At 33.7% G+C, this 17,193-nt stretch overlaps 1 protein-coding gene across 2 annotated transcripts; it reads right to left on the reverse strand.

Annotated features, from left to right (window-relative positions):
- Positions 1-1,881: 1,881 nt before the first annotated feature.
- Positions 1,882-16,082, reverse strand: LOC136217623 (uncharacterized). 2 transcript variants are annotated; one of them, XM_066004226.1, is made up of 26 exons: positions 15,846-16,082; positions 15,535-15,600; positions 15,352-15,438; positions 14,193-14,314; positions 13,912-14,081; positions 13,589-13,650; positions 13,368-13,451; positions 12,004-12,163; positions 11,753-11,868; positions 11,202-11,330; positions 10,060-10,131; positions 9,784-9,879; positions 9,601-9,678; positions 8,850-8,978; positions 7,287-7,463; positions 6,988-7,188; positions 6,790-6,903; positions 6,413-6,657; positions 5,270-5,315; positions 4,929-5,177; positions 4,588-4,818; positions 4,295-4,386; positions 3,614-3,839; positions 3,068-3,424; positions 2,401-2,474; positions 1,882-2,303 (listed from the first exon to the last, which is right to left on the reverse strand). In XM_066004226.1, the coding sequence occupies exons 1-26, from the start codon at positions 15,942-15,944 to the stop codon at positions 2,195-2,197; spliced, it is 3,591 nt and encodes a 1,196-aa protein (XP_065860298.1). In that variant the 5' UTR covers positions 15,945-16,082; the 3' UTR covers positions 1,882-2,194. The 2 variants fall into 2 exon arrangements, with proteins under 2 accessions (XP_065860298.1, XP_065860297.1); XM_066004225.1 differs by having other exon boundaries at positions 13,586-13,650.
- Positions 16,083-17,193: the final 1,111 nt, after the last annotated feature.

Here is a 17,193-nt window from a genome sequence, read left to right on the forward strand (position 1 = left end):
GGCGGGGTAGGGTGATTACTCAAAGTTTTCTTCCCTACACGTAACCGACAAACGAACTTAAAATCTCTATTTCGCAAACCCCCTTATCCATTAAAATGTATCTAATTTCGGCGTCCAATCACGCCTTAATTTTGATTGGTGGCGGCTCTAAAAACTAGTCTAAAAAACGTAAAATTATTAACTAGTCCAATTTTAACGCCCGGCGCACGCGCCCGGAAAAATTCCGGTTGCGACAAGCTGAAGACCTAGAGGTCGTGGAGTTGGATTCACGCTTATTGCACCAAATGTTGGGTGTTGTACAACTTCTGAATTGACTTCTTTAGCTTCTCGGTGACCTGCGTTGGGATAAATATACACTCTGATACTAAACTCAGTAACTAACAAAGTAAAGAGAGTGAAATATAACATAATGAAGAGAAAGTAAAAGTTACCTATGTATAAGCTTCAATTATTGTGTAAGTACCATCTTACTCCTTTCTTAAGTGGTGGGGCGGTTCCTATTATGGTTTTCTCCTTCATGGATGGGTTTTAGAGAGTGAATTGGTCATTTGTTTGAGCTCCATCGTAAACATTATATATTAAATGTCTTGATTAGAAAAATGAAAAATACCTTCATATTCTTGAAAGGAGAATTTATATACACTTACTTTAAATTATTTTTCAAAATGACTAATTTTTTTATAGAGTTCCAACGTTAAAAAAGTGTCTCGATAGCCCTCTTCAACTTGCATAAAATGTTCAGTTACCTCCCTGAACTTGCGCAAAATGTAATCAATTGATCACTCGGTTGCAAAAAAGTAAGTTACATGCGGAAGATATATTACACGAATCTTTAAAGAAAAAGTAAAATGACCAAAATCAGAGTATACAGTTCTAATATTAGCAAGGTTGTAAAAGACGCTAGGCGCTAGTCGGGCGGACAGGGTCCTTACTAATTAATCGGGGATTAATCGGAGATTAATCGGATTTGTATTTTTTGTATTTATTTATTTATTATTAAATAAAGTATTATATAAATACAATTAATATATGAATTATACTATGTACAATAATAATATTAAATATTTAGAATAGAAAAACATATATATTTTAATATTATTTATATTAATGTCCTTAAAAAATAAATAACAAATAGATCAATAAAATAACATTTATAACAAAATGTGTCAAAATAAAATAAAATTAATATTCTTAAAAAAAAATAGTTTAAAGTTTTTTTTATTTTTTTTTTGTTATTTAATATTTTTTAAAAATAAAAAAAAAATTGACAAAATTTAAGTACCAATTTTTTAAAAAGGCCGCCTGGGAGCCACCTAGACCCGCCTGAGACTGCCTAGGAGGTCAAAAATCGGTCAACCGATTTATTCCGCCTGATTAGTGAAAATCGGGACGGTGTTCTAAAAATCACCGCCTTGGCCGATTTTTATAACACTGAATATTAGATAAGACAAATTTTATAGTTCACCAAGTAATAACTGTCTTTTTAATCTATTTTTGAATTATGTAATAACATTCTAAGATGCGTGGAATATATCTTCCGTATTTAACTTACTTTTTTATAACCGGGTGATCAATTGATTACATTTTACGCAAGTTCAGTGAGCTAATTGAACATTTTATGCAAGTTGAAGGAACTAATTTGGACATTTTAAAAGTTCAGAGACCCAATCAAACTTTTTGAACAAGTTCAAAGAGACAAATGATGTATTAAGCCTTTCTTTAATTTGGTTTTTCTCGATAAGAATTTATCCATCAGTACCTGCAAAGCTAGGCAAGAGCTGCACGCACAAGCAGTTATAGAAGGTTACCACTTACCATACCAGCAGAGATTCTAGGTACACCTATGCCTTGCATCAGTAATATTATTTCAATAAAACACAGTAAAAGGGTGAACGAGAGGTTGTTTCTGGCATTGTGGAAATCATTTAATTTGGAAAGCAGCTATTTCTTTTGAAGAGGAGATATGATTTCAACCCCTTTTCCTAACTAAACAATAATTTCTAAACATTCTAAACATTTTTCTTTAGAAAAAATTGAATTAAAATCTGTTGCTACGCGAAGAATGAACAGAGTTAGAATCAAGTACAACAAGCAGCTAATGCTCTCATGTAAGTTAGCTACGTGACTCTCCAAAACTTGAGAATGAGATGGCCAAGTTTTTAATGCCCATGTAATTCGAATGAAAGGGATTCTTTCAATAATTTGCTTTTTTCCTCACAAGTGCCTTCCGAGGTTCCCTTTTTGCAGTGGTCATAAATCCCGGAGCAGGAATTCCGGTTGTTGTTTGATATAAATAATTTAACCTGCAATTGAAACATATAGAAAGGAGGGAAATTTATTATCCAACTTCCATCAACGCTTAAATATTGCCTGAAGCAACAAGGAACGAATTCAATATACCTTGGTATACCGATGAAAAGTGCGATTACTGAAACCCCCGCAACAAGAGGGAGCACAGGTGCTGCAGTCAACTCCTATACAGATTAAAGATGAAAAGAAAGAATAAAAAGTTATTATATACACATCATTTTTGTTGTATTTTATATATATTCATGTGGAAAATATAGATCACATAACAAGATTGTGACAACCAATTTTAGTTCAGATTCATTGAATATCGTGCATTGGGAAAATCATTAACTAATTGTCTCCAAGTTACTTACACTCCAAGTGTTGTTATAACTGTTAAAAAAGGCTCCTTTATTATATTAAAAATAGTTTTCCAAATAATTATCCCTGGAAAACTAATTTTCTAGAAAAACATATTCTAGGTAGTAAAATATTTTACTTCGATGGGTAGTTGTAACATTTAAAAAAGAATAACTTAAAGACCCAAATTTAATTCACGAGTTGGAAAATAACTACTCGTTCATTCTTAAAATGAGAAACTGTTGTGTATGTATCATTTGCTTCATAGAAAATATTCCCACTTATTTTCCAATGTTTGGAGCCTCATTTTTAGAATGTTTTCCGTTTGACTATGGAAATTATGCTGTAGCAGAATATTTTTGGTGAAACAAACAGAGCCTGAAGATAAATTAAATAGAGAAACAATTGCAATTCAAACCTGCTTGTGGTGGTCTTCCTCGAAACTATATCTCAATGGGCCGACATGAATTTGGGAAGTCTTCTCGAGGTCCACCTCAATAGCATCGGATTTGAATTTGAGGGCACTTGATTGAACACTTGATCTGAGCTGCAGGATGTGTTTACCCTTTGGTAGATCCTTCACCTGGAAGAAGTTGGACAGTGGCAATGGAAAGACAGATTCAATCTTAGAAGTGTCACTAGCCGACTTGATCTCTACCAATAAATGAGAATGAAATTCTTCTATCCTCTTCCCCTCAACATGGCAACTTAAAATGGTCGTATCAGGCTGTTCAAAGACAGTAAAATGCAATCCCCTGATATCCTCTGATCCAACCTACATAGTCAACAATGTCAACATCAGATTCACATATTAGCAAAAATACTTGAACTTAGGTGTTGTAAATTGAGTTAGATATTGAAACATTGAGCCTTACTACGATAAAGAAAATAAAGGTAGATTCAAATGTACAACGTGAAGTTCATGAGTTCTTTTATTTAGTTTCTTAAGAACAAAGAAAATGACCTCGATACTAAAAGATTCTGGTGATGCGCGTTCAATTTTAGGGGCACCCAAGTGCTTTTCAACTACTTTAATCACATAGGTGGTTTCAGGCATGAGTCCTCTCAGTCTATAACTTCCAGATGAATCTGTTACTGACTCCTCGTAATAGCCTTTTGATTCTGACCTAGCTTCAACTGTTACACCTTCTTTTGGTTGGCCAGACAATAGCGTGACAGTACCTGTTGCACTGTTAAAGGAAATAAATCATATGACTGCCTATTGGAAGAGGTCCACATCTAGAAGTTCAGAAAATAATATTAATTCCACTACTATTTCTATCAACCAAATAATTCATAGTAGCGCATGTCAATGAAGAAGAATGCAGAGAAAAAAGGAAAATTTTTTAAGCAATATCGTATTACAGAAGATAAAACATCAAGAACATTATGTTGATTTTTCATAAAACAATATGATCTTCTGGTGCAGTGAGAAAATCAAAATTCTTCTGCATGTTTTACTTTGGATTGAAAGCACCGCCCACTAAACTGTAAAAATCTCTCTAAACATGGTAGGAAACTTTTCCACAAAAAAATTATGTTTTCTCAGCACAATTCAGTTCTACAAAATAGAATGAATCATGTAAAATATAATTTTTTGCTGGAGTCACCAGGGAAATGAAATAGAATGAAGACTATATAAGACCTGTAAGCCACACGGGTTGCCTGGAAAGTGACTGCCTTTGAATCCCCAGAATCAAGTTCTATTGCCTGAGCTGGAGGTGAGAAAGCATACTCCTATACAGAGAAAATAAATCATTTGATAAGATAAATATACAAGTATAGTCTAGACATATATATATAAATTAGGAATAGATCTATTTTCCTACAGTAAGTTCTTTGCAAAGGTGAGTATTTTGTTATGATCATCTTCCAGACTAGAGAACAAAGATTCAAAAAGAAAACCCATTAATCAACAAAAGCTATAACACTGTGTACCTTTAGCAATGGGCGCAAATAGAAAGTGCCAGGAAATAAGTCATCAAAGATGAATCTTCCACCAGCTCCAGATATAGAGTTGTTTCTATACCCATCATCACCACTCAAAGATAACAGCACAGAAGGAATAGGTTCATCAGCATCACCCTCCAAATGCATATGAACAGAAATTTGTCCAAGCTTCTGGCACGAAAAGGAATGAGGTCCCACTTGTTTAAGATGATAACCAGGCTGCATAAACGAAACAATTTGATATAAAATAGTGTGTCAGGTACTATAAGACAGAATTTCAGGTAAGATAAGACAAATGACACAAGTAATTTGTTGATATATATTCAAACCTTTGAGGCCTCTACACTATAAGTTATATCATCATATAGAGGACCCCCAACAAATGAACCATCCATCCCTGTGGTTGTTTCAAGTGCTATTTCACCTTTCCTGAGTGGTGTAATGTGGCTATCTTCTGTAGCAGATATCCTAACATGCACACCAGGAAGTGGAGGAGAAACTAATCCCTCTATGTACAACCCAGGACGGCCAGAAAACATAGGAACTGAAGCTTGACAACCATCATTGGTTATGAAGACCTAACAACAAGAAAAAAGATTTTCATAAATCAAGCTCCAAAAGAATATCTAAAGAAAAACATCAAAATCTGAAATACTTCATCTGTTCTTACAGTATGCTCTACAGGATAAAACAAGATCTTTTTCTCTCCATCAATCCTGGGCAACATCAAAATCAAATCTTAAATTAACATAACAAAACAGCTATTGCAAGGTATACTGGTGATATAACAAATCAAAATTTCAGGACATAGAAGTAAATGCACCAATTACATATAAAAAACTAAGTAAAAGTTTCAGGACATAGAAGAAAATGCACCAATTACATATAACCAACCAAGTAATATAAAACAAATTTCAACGAATGCAAGTTCGCCTTAAGCAAGTGGTGTCATTTAAAATTGTCCTCAGCTCTAACCATTAGTTTAAACCAACTCAAAATATTTCAGCCAAAAGGCAAATTTGGAAAATGATTCATGAATTGCTATAATACAGTTATTTCTCCTGATCTTTCATTTTTGTACAAGGAAATCTAATTTCTGAATATAAAACTAAGAGTTCAAATGATGAAAAAAAATTCTAAGCCTTGGCAACATTTTCAGTTTTAGCCAAATCTTTTAACTCTATAGTCTGTACCATTCTAAAATTGTATCACTTCTAGCCATCCCACCAAAAAAGGGGGCAAGTAACTTAATTAACAGAAAAAGAAAAACCTTGTCTTTTTTTTTTTTCAATTTAGCCGCCAATTCTAATCATTCTTTCAATTTTATGAATTAGTAATTTTTAACTTTCACTACCAGTCACTTAGAACAATAAAAAGTTTCTGCTGTCAAGCATAAAAATATAATCAAATGAAAACAAATCGCTAAGGATGAAGAAAAATTGTTATATATATATGCTGAAAGTTTTGGATTTGTTAACATCTAACTTTGTCAATTGGCTAAAATTGAATCAACATGGAAGTTTCATACAAGTTCATAAAATTAGAAAACTTGCTAAAAAATGAAATCCATGCAAAGATTTACATTTTTCTGAACATTACGCCAAATAAGATAATAGTAGACCAGTTGCAATTTTGATTTCAGCAGAGTGGCTGTACTAACCACAGGACACTAAACCATCAGATAAGCTAAAACGGTTCGTAGTTCAAAGGTATCATATGATGCAATACCAAAACTACAGAAAAAATCTTGCTGTTCTCCAAAAAAATGGAGTTTAGTTATAAGAGAAATTTTTTTTGAAAAAAATATGCATACCTAGAGTCTCGAGGGACGAAGGTAAATTTCTGTCCAAAATTAGCCCAGACAGAGTACTCGTAGAAAACAGTGCTTGTTTGATCACTTCCACTAGATACTGCAGCTGTGCCATCAACAACACTGCCCTCACTATTTAGCATATCCACAACAATATTCTTGGGTAACTCAAATCTACCATCAGCTGAGATTAAGTCAACCTTGATTTGTCCTTTGAGTAGATACTTCTCTCCTCTCAGATAGATAGGCTACAGCATGAAATGGGGCAATTTGAAAGATAAACAGCAAGCCAATATGTGCCACTTTTTTTAAGCAATAAACTCAGGAATAAAAAATTGCAAGAAGAAGAAGAAACAAAAGTATGATGTATAATCCATTACCGAGGGGTTTGATGTATCAATCTTAATCGGTGAGCTCCCAAACAAAATACATGAATTCGTAAAGTAGAGTTCATGCACTCCTGGAGATTCCACACATATATGCTGGGAACCTTTCTGCAGTCCAAATAAGACACATTAAAGCATTACATACTCATAGAGTAATATGAACTTGAATGCAAATTTTAAGAACATAAGTACCTTAATGTTCAAATCAGTTGTTGAACTATCTGGCTGAGTTATTTGAGCACCAACATCATGAGTCGAGATAATATTAACCCAGTAACCTTTCTGAAAGAATTCAATTCCTTTAACATCCTTAGCACCAACATCTACATCAATGAAGCTCTTCTCCCAACACCAATTATCTTCACCGGGTCCTTCCGGCGAACTATGTTTCACCTAAAAAATACATTGAAGAACATAAATTCAGAAACCTCAGCACAGGTTAATAATATCAGCTCATAAACAAAGTTCAAAAGCACATACAAGCACTGTACCTCAAGCCTGTATTTTCCAGGTAAAACCTTCACAAAAAGAAACTCGTCACTCCCATCTGTTAAAGTAATGGACTTCCTTTCTTCATTACGTTGACCAGCTAATCTCACTAAGCTAACAGAAACAGAAGGACCGCATTTCTCCTTGCAAGTCACAGAGCCGAACACGTTGACCAGTGCCTACATTGCAAGAGAGAAGATATAAAAACAACACATAGCTTAAACTAAAATCTATTATCACTTTAATTACACTGAGGCCCCCTTTACAACTTTCATGATGAAAAATAAGACTATGAAATGAATATTTTGTTATACAATATCAATTTACTCTTTTTGGCAGGATGTAAGTATAAATTTCGTCCATAATGAATAAATGTGTTCCTTAGTAATATAAAAAAAGTAGTTTGATTGTTAACCAATCCAGCAGCTTTAAGCTCATGTTGGTTATGAGAGACCTAAACAAAATAGAATTGGGGTCTCAAAGCAGCATCCATAGTTGTTAAAGACATGCGTCACTCAAGGCTCTTCGGTCCTGCACCTTATTACCCCTAGGCAAGGCTGTGTTTAAAATATGCCCCCCTTGTGCGCCTAGCCTGGGCTTCGCAGGCTCTCCTAAGACGTGCCTCTTCTACAACAGACGTTTTGATTAGGTTTTTAATTTTTTTTTACTGCTCTCATTAAACTAAAAGGTCGATTAATCAACCACTTATCCTATTTAGTAATCTTAAATCTAAACCGTTGATCTAAGTAAAAAAGAATAAGTAAGAGACTTAAAAATAGAAGGGAGAGAAGAGTAAGAGACGTAAAAGAAGATGATATAGATGACAGTATTGAATGGTTGATGGGTAGAATGGAATAAGTAGATGAGGATAATGATTTAACTTGGTGTGCAGTTGCTAGAGCTGTGGGATTGAGGATGAAATATATACAACTGGAAACAAAAGTGTTGCTTCCACCTCAGGTGTTCAGGCTAAGCAAAAGCTACTCCTAGTGTCAAAGCTAAGCCATCTATGTCACTTATAGATGAGGAGGAAATTGGAGATGAAAACGATAATGAAGATGACAATATTAATCTTGGATGATCTTGATGATGATTATTAGTTTTTTTGTGTTCTTTTTGATTGACAATGAATGCTTATTAGCTTTCGTTAGGTTAAGTATATGAACTTAACTTGGTATTTTTTACATTTAATATTATATTTTTATGTGGTTTGTCTTGTTTGTGTGGTTATAATTGTGTTTTTAGTTCACTGTAACTTCTGCTTTAACCAGTAATAGAGTCATAGTGACATTAGTATCAATCAAATATTGATAATAAGATTTTGTATCTTTTTTTTTTCATTTTCTGCGCATTCTGTTCATGAGGTGCATGCCTGAGCCTTGTGCCTAGGCTCCAGGACCCCCTAGCGCCTTAGTGCGCCTTGCGCCTTTAATAACTTTGGCAGCAGCAAATACAGATAGTAAGTAAATTCTAAAGAAGTCGTGGCAATATTCAGAAATGTACTGTTGATACAAAAAGAAAAACGAATTGCCAAATTTTCTACTCCATATAACATGTCAAGTTACCTGAGAAAATTCGACATTCAACAATGGACTTTTGACAACAACATCAATGTAGGGTGGTAAAAAAAGAAGTCCAGGGGCATTTTCAGGACTGGCAGCCAAAGCAGATAACCTGTATTCACCAGGCGGAACCTAGCAATGGTGATGAAGAAGAGAGAGATGAGACTTCAGAAAGTAATAGAAGAAATAATAATTATATCAAAAAAAATATTGAACATAAATACATTAATGAACTCGTTGAGGGGTCTACAGTTGTTAAGACTAATAGTTGCATCATATGCTTTTCAAAACATTGCAGAGACAAAATAATTGCTGCAAAGTTGACAGCTTTGCAATTCATACTAATAGCTCATGACCATAATTGGAGAGTTCTACTAACCCAGAATTGTTATCAATGTAGAAACAGCTGTATGTCAGCACATGACAAAAGAAAATCGATTTTTGAGACCTTCAAGAAAGTGCAACAAAAATCCACCAGGAAATGGCATACACATTAACAATTATAAAAAAGCATTGAGCCGTGCACGTTTACACACATAGACAACAACCCTAAATTGGATTTGATGCACTAGGCAACTCAATAAAATAAAAGTAACAAATACGAAACCATGTTCTACAAGTTTAGAAACCAGGAAACTACTAATTTTCTTAGCAACAATCTGCTACACTTCCACTCATCTACATGTGTGTATGTATGAGAAAAAGAGAGAAATAAATTATAAACATATATATATATATATAGATACCCACATACCTGAAAGCAGAAATTTCCACTTTCATCTGTCTGTCTAACTTGAGGTTTGGCATTCTCTGGTCCATGAGTCAAAGCTATCTACAATTCACGTCAATCAAATACTATAGCTAAAAATATGAAAATTTATAGAAACTAAAGAAAGCAAACTTCTCCTGATTGCAAAAATATCTCTGCCATTTTTACCTTTGCCTTGCGGCCAGATTTAACCATCTTCACTGTACCACAAACATCATAGGAGATTGCCTTAATATCTTCCACTGAAGCCATATTTGGCAAAACCTTGACAAACAAACACATAGAAAAAGTGAAGGATACTTCATACTAATATAATTAAAAATTAAAGGAAATTAGCCATACAAGAACCATTTCCCTTCCAAAAATCAGAAGTAAGAAACAAAAACTACGTGTAACATTTCAAGCCTCAAGATACATAAACGTAAATCCCATCAGATTCTGTACCATATACTCCTTCAAGCTGCTGAACTTGTAGTGCTCCTTCCTGGCCTCTATTGTATAATGATTTGATGTAACCTGGACAAAAAAAAAAACATTTTTGCAGGTTATGTGACAGAAATAAAGTGTCTTATCATAAGCTACATGCATCGGGTTGTTCTGAAACCTCAAAGCTCAAACATATAATCACAATCTGATCAAAACACATTTTCTTCAAAGCCTAAGATTAAATAATTCGCTGATGATAAGAATTTTAGTACTCCCTCCGTTCCATTATATAAGTCATTCTAGGGTGTTTCACACAAATTAAGAAATACAATTACTATAGAGTCAAATTAATGAATTTATTGGTTAACTTTAAAAAAAAAAAAATCTCTCTCATGTAATGGTTGGGGAATAAGCCTTGGAATGTTCAAAAACACATGGATACATTGAAAATCAAGACAAAGTGCAATGCGTGGACCAAAAAAAATAAACTGAAAATTCTTGGAAACCTAGAACGACTTATATTTTGGAAAAAAATTCACTTTCTAAAACGACTTATATAATGGAACAGATGGAGTATTAGACTACTGAAAGAGTGGAGGGAAAAAAAAACATCACTCTCCAAGAGAATCCAATAGAATGTTTGAACATAATGCCAGATCTTGCTTTCTGTTTTTTTTTAGTCACCATGGGAGGTTATTTGTGTAAGAGGGAGAGGAAAAAAAAATTAGTATTCTGACAGCCTGATGCATCTGATAAACAGAAACCTGATTGAGTTCTAAGCATATGAGACTTTCATTTGATTGGCATAGATTTTTTCTTGTTAAACCTCAAGCATGTTCCTACAAAATGAAACATCAATGTGTAGTGTGACGAATTGCCCCAGAAGTATTGCAGGATGTCATGAAACGCTAACATGAACAAAGTCTCGACCTGCTGCTATTATATCAAATAATGGTATAAAACAAAATTAAATGATACAGCATCACGAAATTCTCCTCAAAAACATGTTGGAAACTGGAGAAGCAAAACTAAAATTCATTTGCCACTGGACAAATGAATGCATTGTTAAAAAGAGCCAAAAGAGCTGAGGTGATAAAAAAAATTAAATAAACCAAATAATTACATACAACTACCAGTTCATATTGTATTTATGATTATACCTGATCAAGCTTATAGTATCCTTCCCTATCAGTTGTAGATCTTTCATGGCCATCAACAATAATTTTAACACCCTCAACCCCCACATCATTCCCATCAGCCACTCGACCTCCAACAGAAAATCCAGTGACCTACACAAACAACAAAAGCAAATGACTCCACGTTAAAAGTAGATCTACTTTATCATGAGTAGGAGTAACCAAAATGACAATAAATTCTCAATGCTGAATTCGTGCATATGCTTTAAGAGAACTGGAACATAAAGGAGCCTCATTAAGAAATTCTTGGTCAAGGTGCTTATTAAATACGTATGCACCAGCAAACAAATAATACGGAAAACACAGCTTCATTTGTTTCCAGCTTTTACACTTTGTAGATGGTATAAGGATAAGAGAGAAACAAAAGGAGAAAACATCCTGCCCTTACATGTTTGGTTGGAAGCAAGAAGAAAGGAAGGATTTCTTTTTTCCTTTCACAGGAAAGGCACTGGTGGGAAATTTAATATGACATCAAACTGTCAATGATATGACCAAGTGGGACCTATATATGTTACCTGAAACTTCTGGGAAACTGTCACATGCTGATGCACGACTGAAACAGATGCAACAGGAGGAGAAACGTCAAATATTGTATTCTCACCCTTGTAAAATGGAACAAGCTCATAACTCCCTGTGAAAAGACATAAAATATAGCACCAATTAAATCAACCACCAAAGCTGACAAATCGACACATTTGGTGCGTGTAACTGCCTGCAATTACACATGCAGCCCACAGAAATTACAAATATCAAAAAAGAAAATTACCGCAGGGTATTGATTTAAATGAGAACATCCCATCGGCATCAGATACAGCATGACAAAGAGGTTTTCTTTGTCCTGTGGCATCACCAGCACCTTGGGGACAATCTAATTCTATGACATCTTTGGAGTATAGAAAAATATGCACTCCCAAAATTGGATTTCCCTATAATATATGCAAAAAAAAAAAAGAATCATATATCAAAGATGGAAACATATAACAAGATATCTGACCAAAGATTGATACCCAATAATAAAATTAAACTGAAAAATTATGTAATTACGTGTGCACTCTGGAAACTTTATTCCAGCAGAATGCACCATTTTATATGTTGCATATTTCTTAATGTAGTAGTATGATGATTAGATATATAAACTAACCTTAGCCAAAGCAAGGGAAAGATTCACTTTACACTCTTGCATGGGAAAGAAAAAAGCTATGGTAAAAGACATCTTTTAAAACCAAAACCAATTAAGAGGAAGAAGAAAACACTTAACCTCATTTAGTTTTAGAAGACATTTTCTAACTTTCTTTTCCTCTTCTTAGTTTCCTAGTTTTCTAATTTTCCAAATAAAAAATCGGAAAACATGTTAAATTGTTTAACCAATATTTCATTTTCCTTCACTGAATATTTAGTTGAATTTTATTTCTTTAAGCACAATTATATAGAAAGAAACATTATTATACAAAAGATCATGCTTGAAAATTAAGTCGCTTTAATTTAGAAACATGTTAACAGTTAATAAAACAAAAGATTTTCAATGAAGTACTAAAAAAATAACAGAATTAGACATGGGAGTGATTAAATTTAATAGTTACATGTTAACAAAAAATTATTGTACAAACAATAAGATAACAAACTGTTTCATAACACAAATTATTTCCCTCTAATTATCTTTATAAAGTAAGATGGAGCAAAAGGTTACCTACATATTTACTCAATGTGCTTTCATATAAATTATATATTATAAACGATGAGTAACAAAATGGGAAAAATACTTACAAAAAAACAAAAGATATACAGTTCAAAAAAATGGTGGAAGTGATGTTAGTATGTCAATGGAAGTAAAAAACACAGTATATGTATAACATATTGGGAAACATCCAAGGATGTTTTCTGAATCCATGAATAAATTTAGAAGACAAGGAGAATTATTTTAAATATTTCTTAGAAATTGTTTTCTAGTAAAGAGGCGTGTTTACCACAGCACAACTGAACAAAACATTATTTTCAGGACAATGGCACGACAAATTAACAGATGATATTTTAACATGTAACAGAAAATATACATTCAACAAAATTTAAGATGGAATTGCCACAAAATCAAACTACATTTAGATAAATTCTTATCATTAAAATGAGTTTTACCTGAGCAACAACGTATCCATGCAGATCATACCCAGGGACAAAGAAAATATCATCAATATCACCATTTTCAAAACCCAATTCCACCTGCAATAATTATCTTGTCAAAAAAGAAGTAGTAACCAATGATAAAAATTGCCATTGTGCTCCCTAGAACTACAGAGAAAACAGAGCTCAATTGACAGCACAAAGTGGAGGCAGGATAGGATAAACAAGCTTACAACCTCTGTGGAACCTTTCACTTCAATTTTTAGATCAGGATGTGATGCACGAACTTTATATTTTCCTGCACAGTTACAGATATTTTAAGAAAAATGTACACATTTGGAAAGAAAACAAGAACAAGAATGAAACACAGCAAAAAATCTCTATTCAAGATCTTAAAAGCAAATCACACCGAAGCAATGATGAAAGGTGCATTCCTTTATGATATTTGAAGCACAATTGAAAAACACCTTATGCATTGCCTATGAAGTATTAAGTTTGTCCAAAGATTTTTTGTTTACATGTATTGTGCATAGATAACTCATAAGTTCAACAATATTACCTGGAATAATATTGGTGAACAAATAACTCCCTGTTGCTGATGTTTTAACAGAAGAAATTATATCATCACTAGCAGATAGTAGTTCAACATTTACATTTGAGGGGCCCCCACTTTTGTCTGGACAGCTCTCTCCACCAATTGCTCCCACTACTCTACCAGATAAGGCAAACCTAAACCATTCATATGGAAATTATATTATTCTATTTTTGTAGAACTTAGTTTGTACATAATAACATAAGGGTATTATCCAAATATAGAATAACAAATTAATCTCAACAAACCCTGTAAATCGAAAGTTAATATCTTCATTACGGTTGCAGCCAGTATCATCAACAAGAACAGGAACCTTTTCTGGATTCCAAGACCATCCTTCAGGACCATTGATTTTAATTACAAATGAGCCCTATAGATTAAAAATTGCAAAGAAAATGACACGAGGATTAGAAGAATTAAAGCAACAATGATGAAGTCTAAGATCTGAACAAAGGATTATTTAATTTTTTTTTTTTTTTTGTTAAGGAACTAGATACTAGTGAGAAGAAACCAGAAAATGCAATAAAGGTATCAAATTAATCTTTTTTTTTTTTTTTGGGGGGGGGATCTCTATATGAATCTATTCTAGGTTCCATTAGACTGCAATTTTCGCTTCTTTCCTTCTTTATATTTGCATTTGCGCAAGGACGAACTATGCTTCACCAAAAGTAGCTAGGGGGGGATTCGAATTTATACCACAGTACAGTTTCTGAACAAAAGATTGATTATTTGGGTACTAATCGCAATAATTTATCCATACTCTTGCACGATTTACAGTTTCATGAACTAAAGGAGCATATCTTTCTGCTGGAATAGCATATTTTGTAGACCTAAACTCAATCAAAAGCAATTCTACCAATCAAGTTCCAAGACATGCCATCCTGGTGTAATTGTGACTAGCGATTTGGGAAATAGGAATTTTATCTGATACAAATGTGGTAAGAGAACCATCAAATGCTGACAACTCTTTTCTTTTAATCTAAAATGATATTCTCCAACTATTACTTTAAGTTAGAAAATTTCAGACCACCACTGGACTGTATATAGGGTCAACATGAGGAAAGGACGAACAACTAGTATTAATGTTATTAGAAACTTCAAAAGTATTACGCCAAACTATTTTCAAGTTACTAAATCAAATAACCAGGTAATTACCACCGCATCAGTTCCATATTTTTAAAGAAGAGAAAATATGACAATGACATTGGCTGGAGGCCCAATCTTAAATTCAACCAAGTGAAGTTAAGCTGCTCTGTTCAATAATGTAAAACTGTCAACACATTCTATGGTTTTACTAATCAAAAACAGTCAGCTCCACACAGTAAACCAAGAAAATTTCAATCTCCCAAAAAATATTGCTAATTCATGCATACACGCCACGTTATATGTCAATATTTTACGGCATACCTTGTCATATACTGGAATGAAGTAATAACCATTTGGAGCACACTGTGTTCTGTCCTTCACCAATCCATCTACCGTGCGAAGCTCCACCTGGTGTTGCGTAAGTAAAGATATCAAATAGTTTGTGGAAACTCAACAGTTGCTTGATAACTATATGAGAGAAAATATCAGAATATGAAGACATACCGTGATGTGAGAATAATCCAATTTTGTATTAGTTGACTTCCTTGACTTAATCAGCGACGAACTAGCCTACAAATGCGCAATTCAAACTTAATTTACTGAAAATTGAACTAAGAACATAAGTGAAAATAAATGCTAAAGATAGCATTCCATATGAGATCCACCAATTCAGATCTGATGTCTTTTGTTTCGATAAATATAACAGCTCGATCAAACGAGCACTGTAATTGATTTAATCATCATCTTATTTCGATTACTGGAAAAGGTTTCAAAAGCCGGACCGGGATCGATGAAAATAAGGTATAAGTAATCACCTCTACAAATCCGCCACAACCGTGGATTGAATTAGCCGAAGCAAGTGAAAATGAGTATAGTACTATCGAAAAGTAAAGCACAACATCTCTCATCCTCATCTCTTGCTGTGCTTTGGAGCTCGACGAGAGTGTAGTCAGGGGCCGGATCGGAAACTTCACATGAGATTTATATCCGTCAGTTGGTGATAGTTGTCTTTGGAGACGAGGGTTTATGGTTTTTAAGAATTATTAATGGACTTTTTCTGGAAAAAAAAAAAAAAAAAGGAATTATTATATGGATTTGATTTTAAACTTCGGAATTGTAACATGAATTAGAATACAAATATTCAAATTATTTATTTATTATGTTTGGTTTATTCGTATGCGATAGTCCATGATTTATTCATATGCGATAGCCCAGCCCATGGATAGGCCCATTATCCTAGATTCTCCATGAGAGTCCAGACTAGGGGTGCCAAGGAGCTGAACCGATACCGAACCTGATTTGACTCAGCTCGGCTTGAGAATGAAAAAGGTTCGGCTCGGCTCGAGCTCGAAGCTCGTCAAGTTTGGATTTTTTAAACTTGGCTTGAGCTCGATTCTTTTCGAGCCAGCTCGAGCTCGTTTGGTTTTTACATTTTCGAGCTTATAATGGGCTCGGTTCGAAAAAAGCTCGTGATTCGGCTCGAGTTTAAAGTTCAAATTTAATATTGTTATTATCCAACTTAACAAATAATTTTCAGAATAAAGAAAAAATAAAAAAAAGTCATTAGATAAACAAAATAAGATGTCAAAACAATTCAAATTTGACACAGTCAACTCTTACAAAAAAAAAAAAAATTGACACAGTCAACTTGCAACATTTGCAACAAATTTAACATCAAACGAAAAAAGTGAAACGAAAACATCTTAATAGAACAACTATAATTTTAAGGAATGGGAAGAATGATTTTGGTAGGTTTGTCTTCATCAGCATCATCATCCTCACCACCACCCTACAAAAACGAATAGACAATATGAAAATTATGATATACCATGAAAAAAAATACAAAAAAGACAACACAAAAGAAAATATACTTACATTGTTTTTGTTCTTTTTTCGGTATCCATAAGAAGATTTGCACCAATCTGTCGTGCAAATCAACATTTCCACTGTTTCCAGTTTCAATTTAGATCGAAAAGGATCAATAACCCGACTCCCAACACTGAAAGTTGACTCCGAAGCAACAGTGGTAATAGGAACAGCTAAGATATCCGCAGCCATTCTAGACAAAACACGATATTTGCTAGATTTATCCTTCCACCACTCTAATGCATCAAACGTATGTCCATGATCTATATAAGTGCCATCATCAAGATACACATCGAG

This window comes from Euphorbia lathyris, chromosome 2 (genome assembly GCF_963576675.1).
Source record: "Euphorbia lathyris chromosome 2, ddEupLath1.1, whole genome shotgun sequence".
NCBI lineage: Eukaryota > Viridiplantae > Streptophyta > Magnoliopsida > Malpighiales > Euphorbiaceae > Euphorbia > Euphorbia lathyris.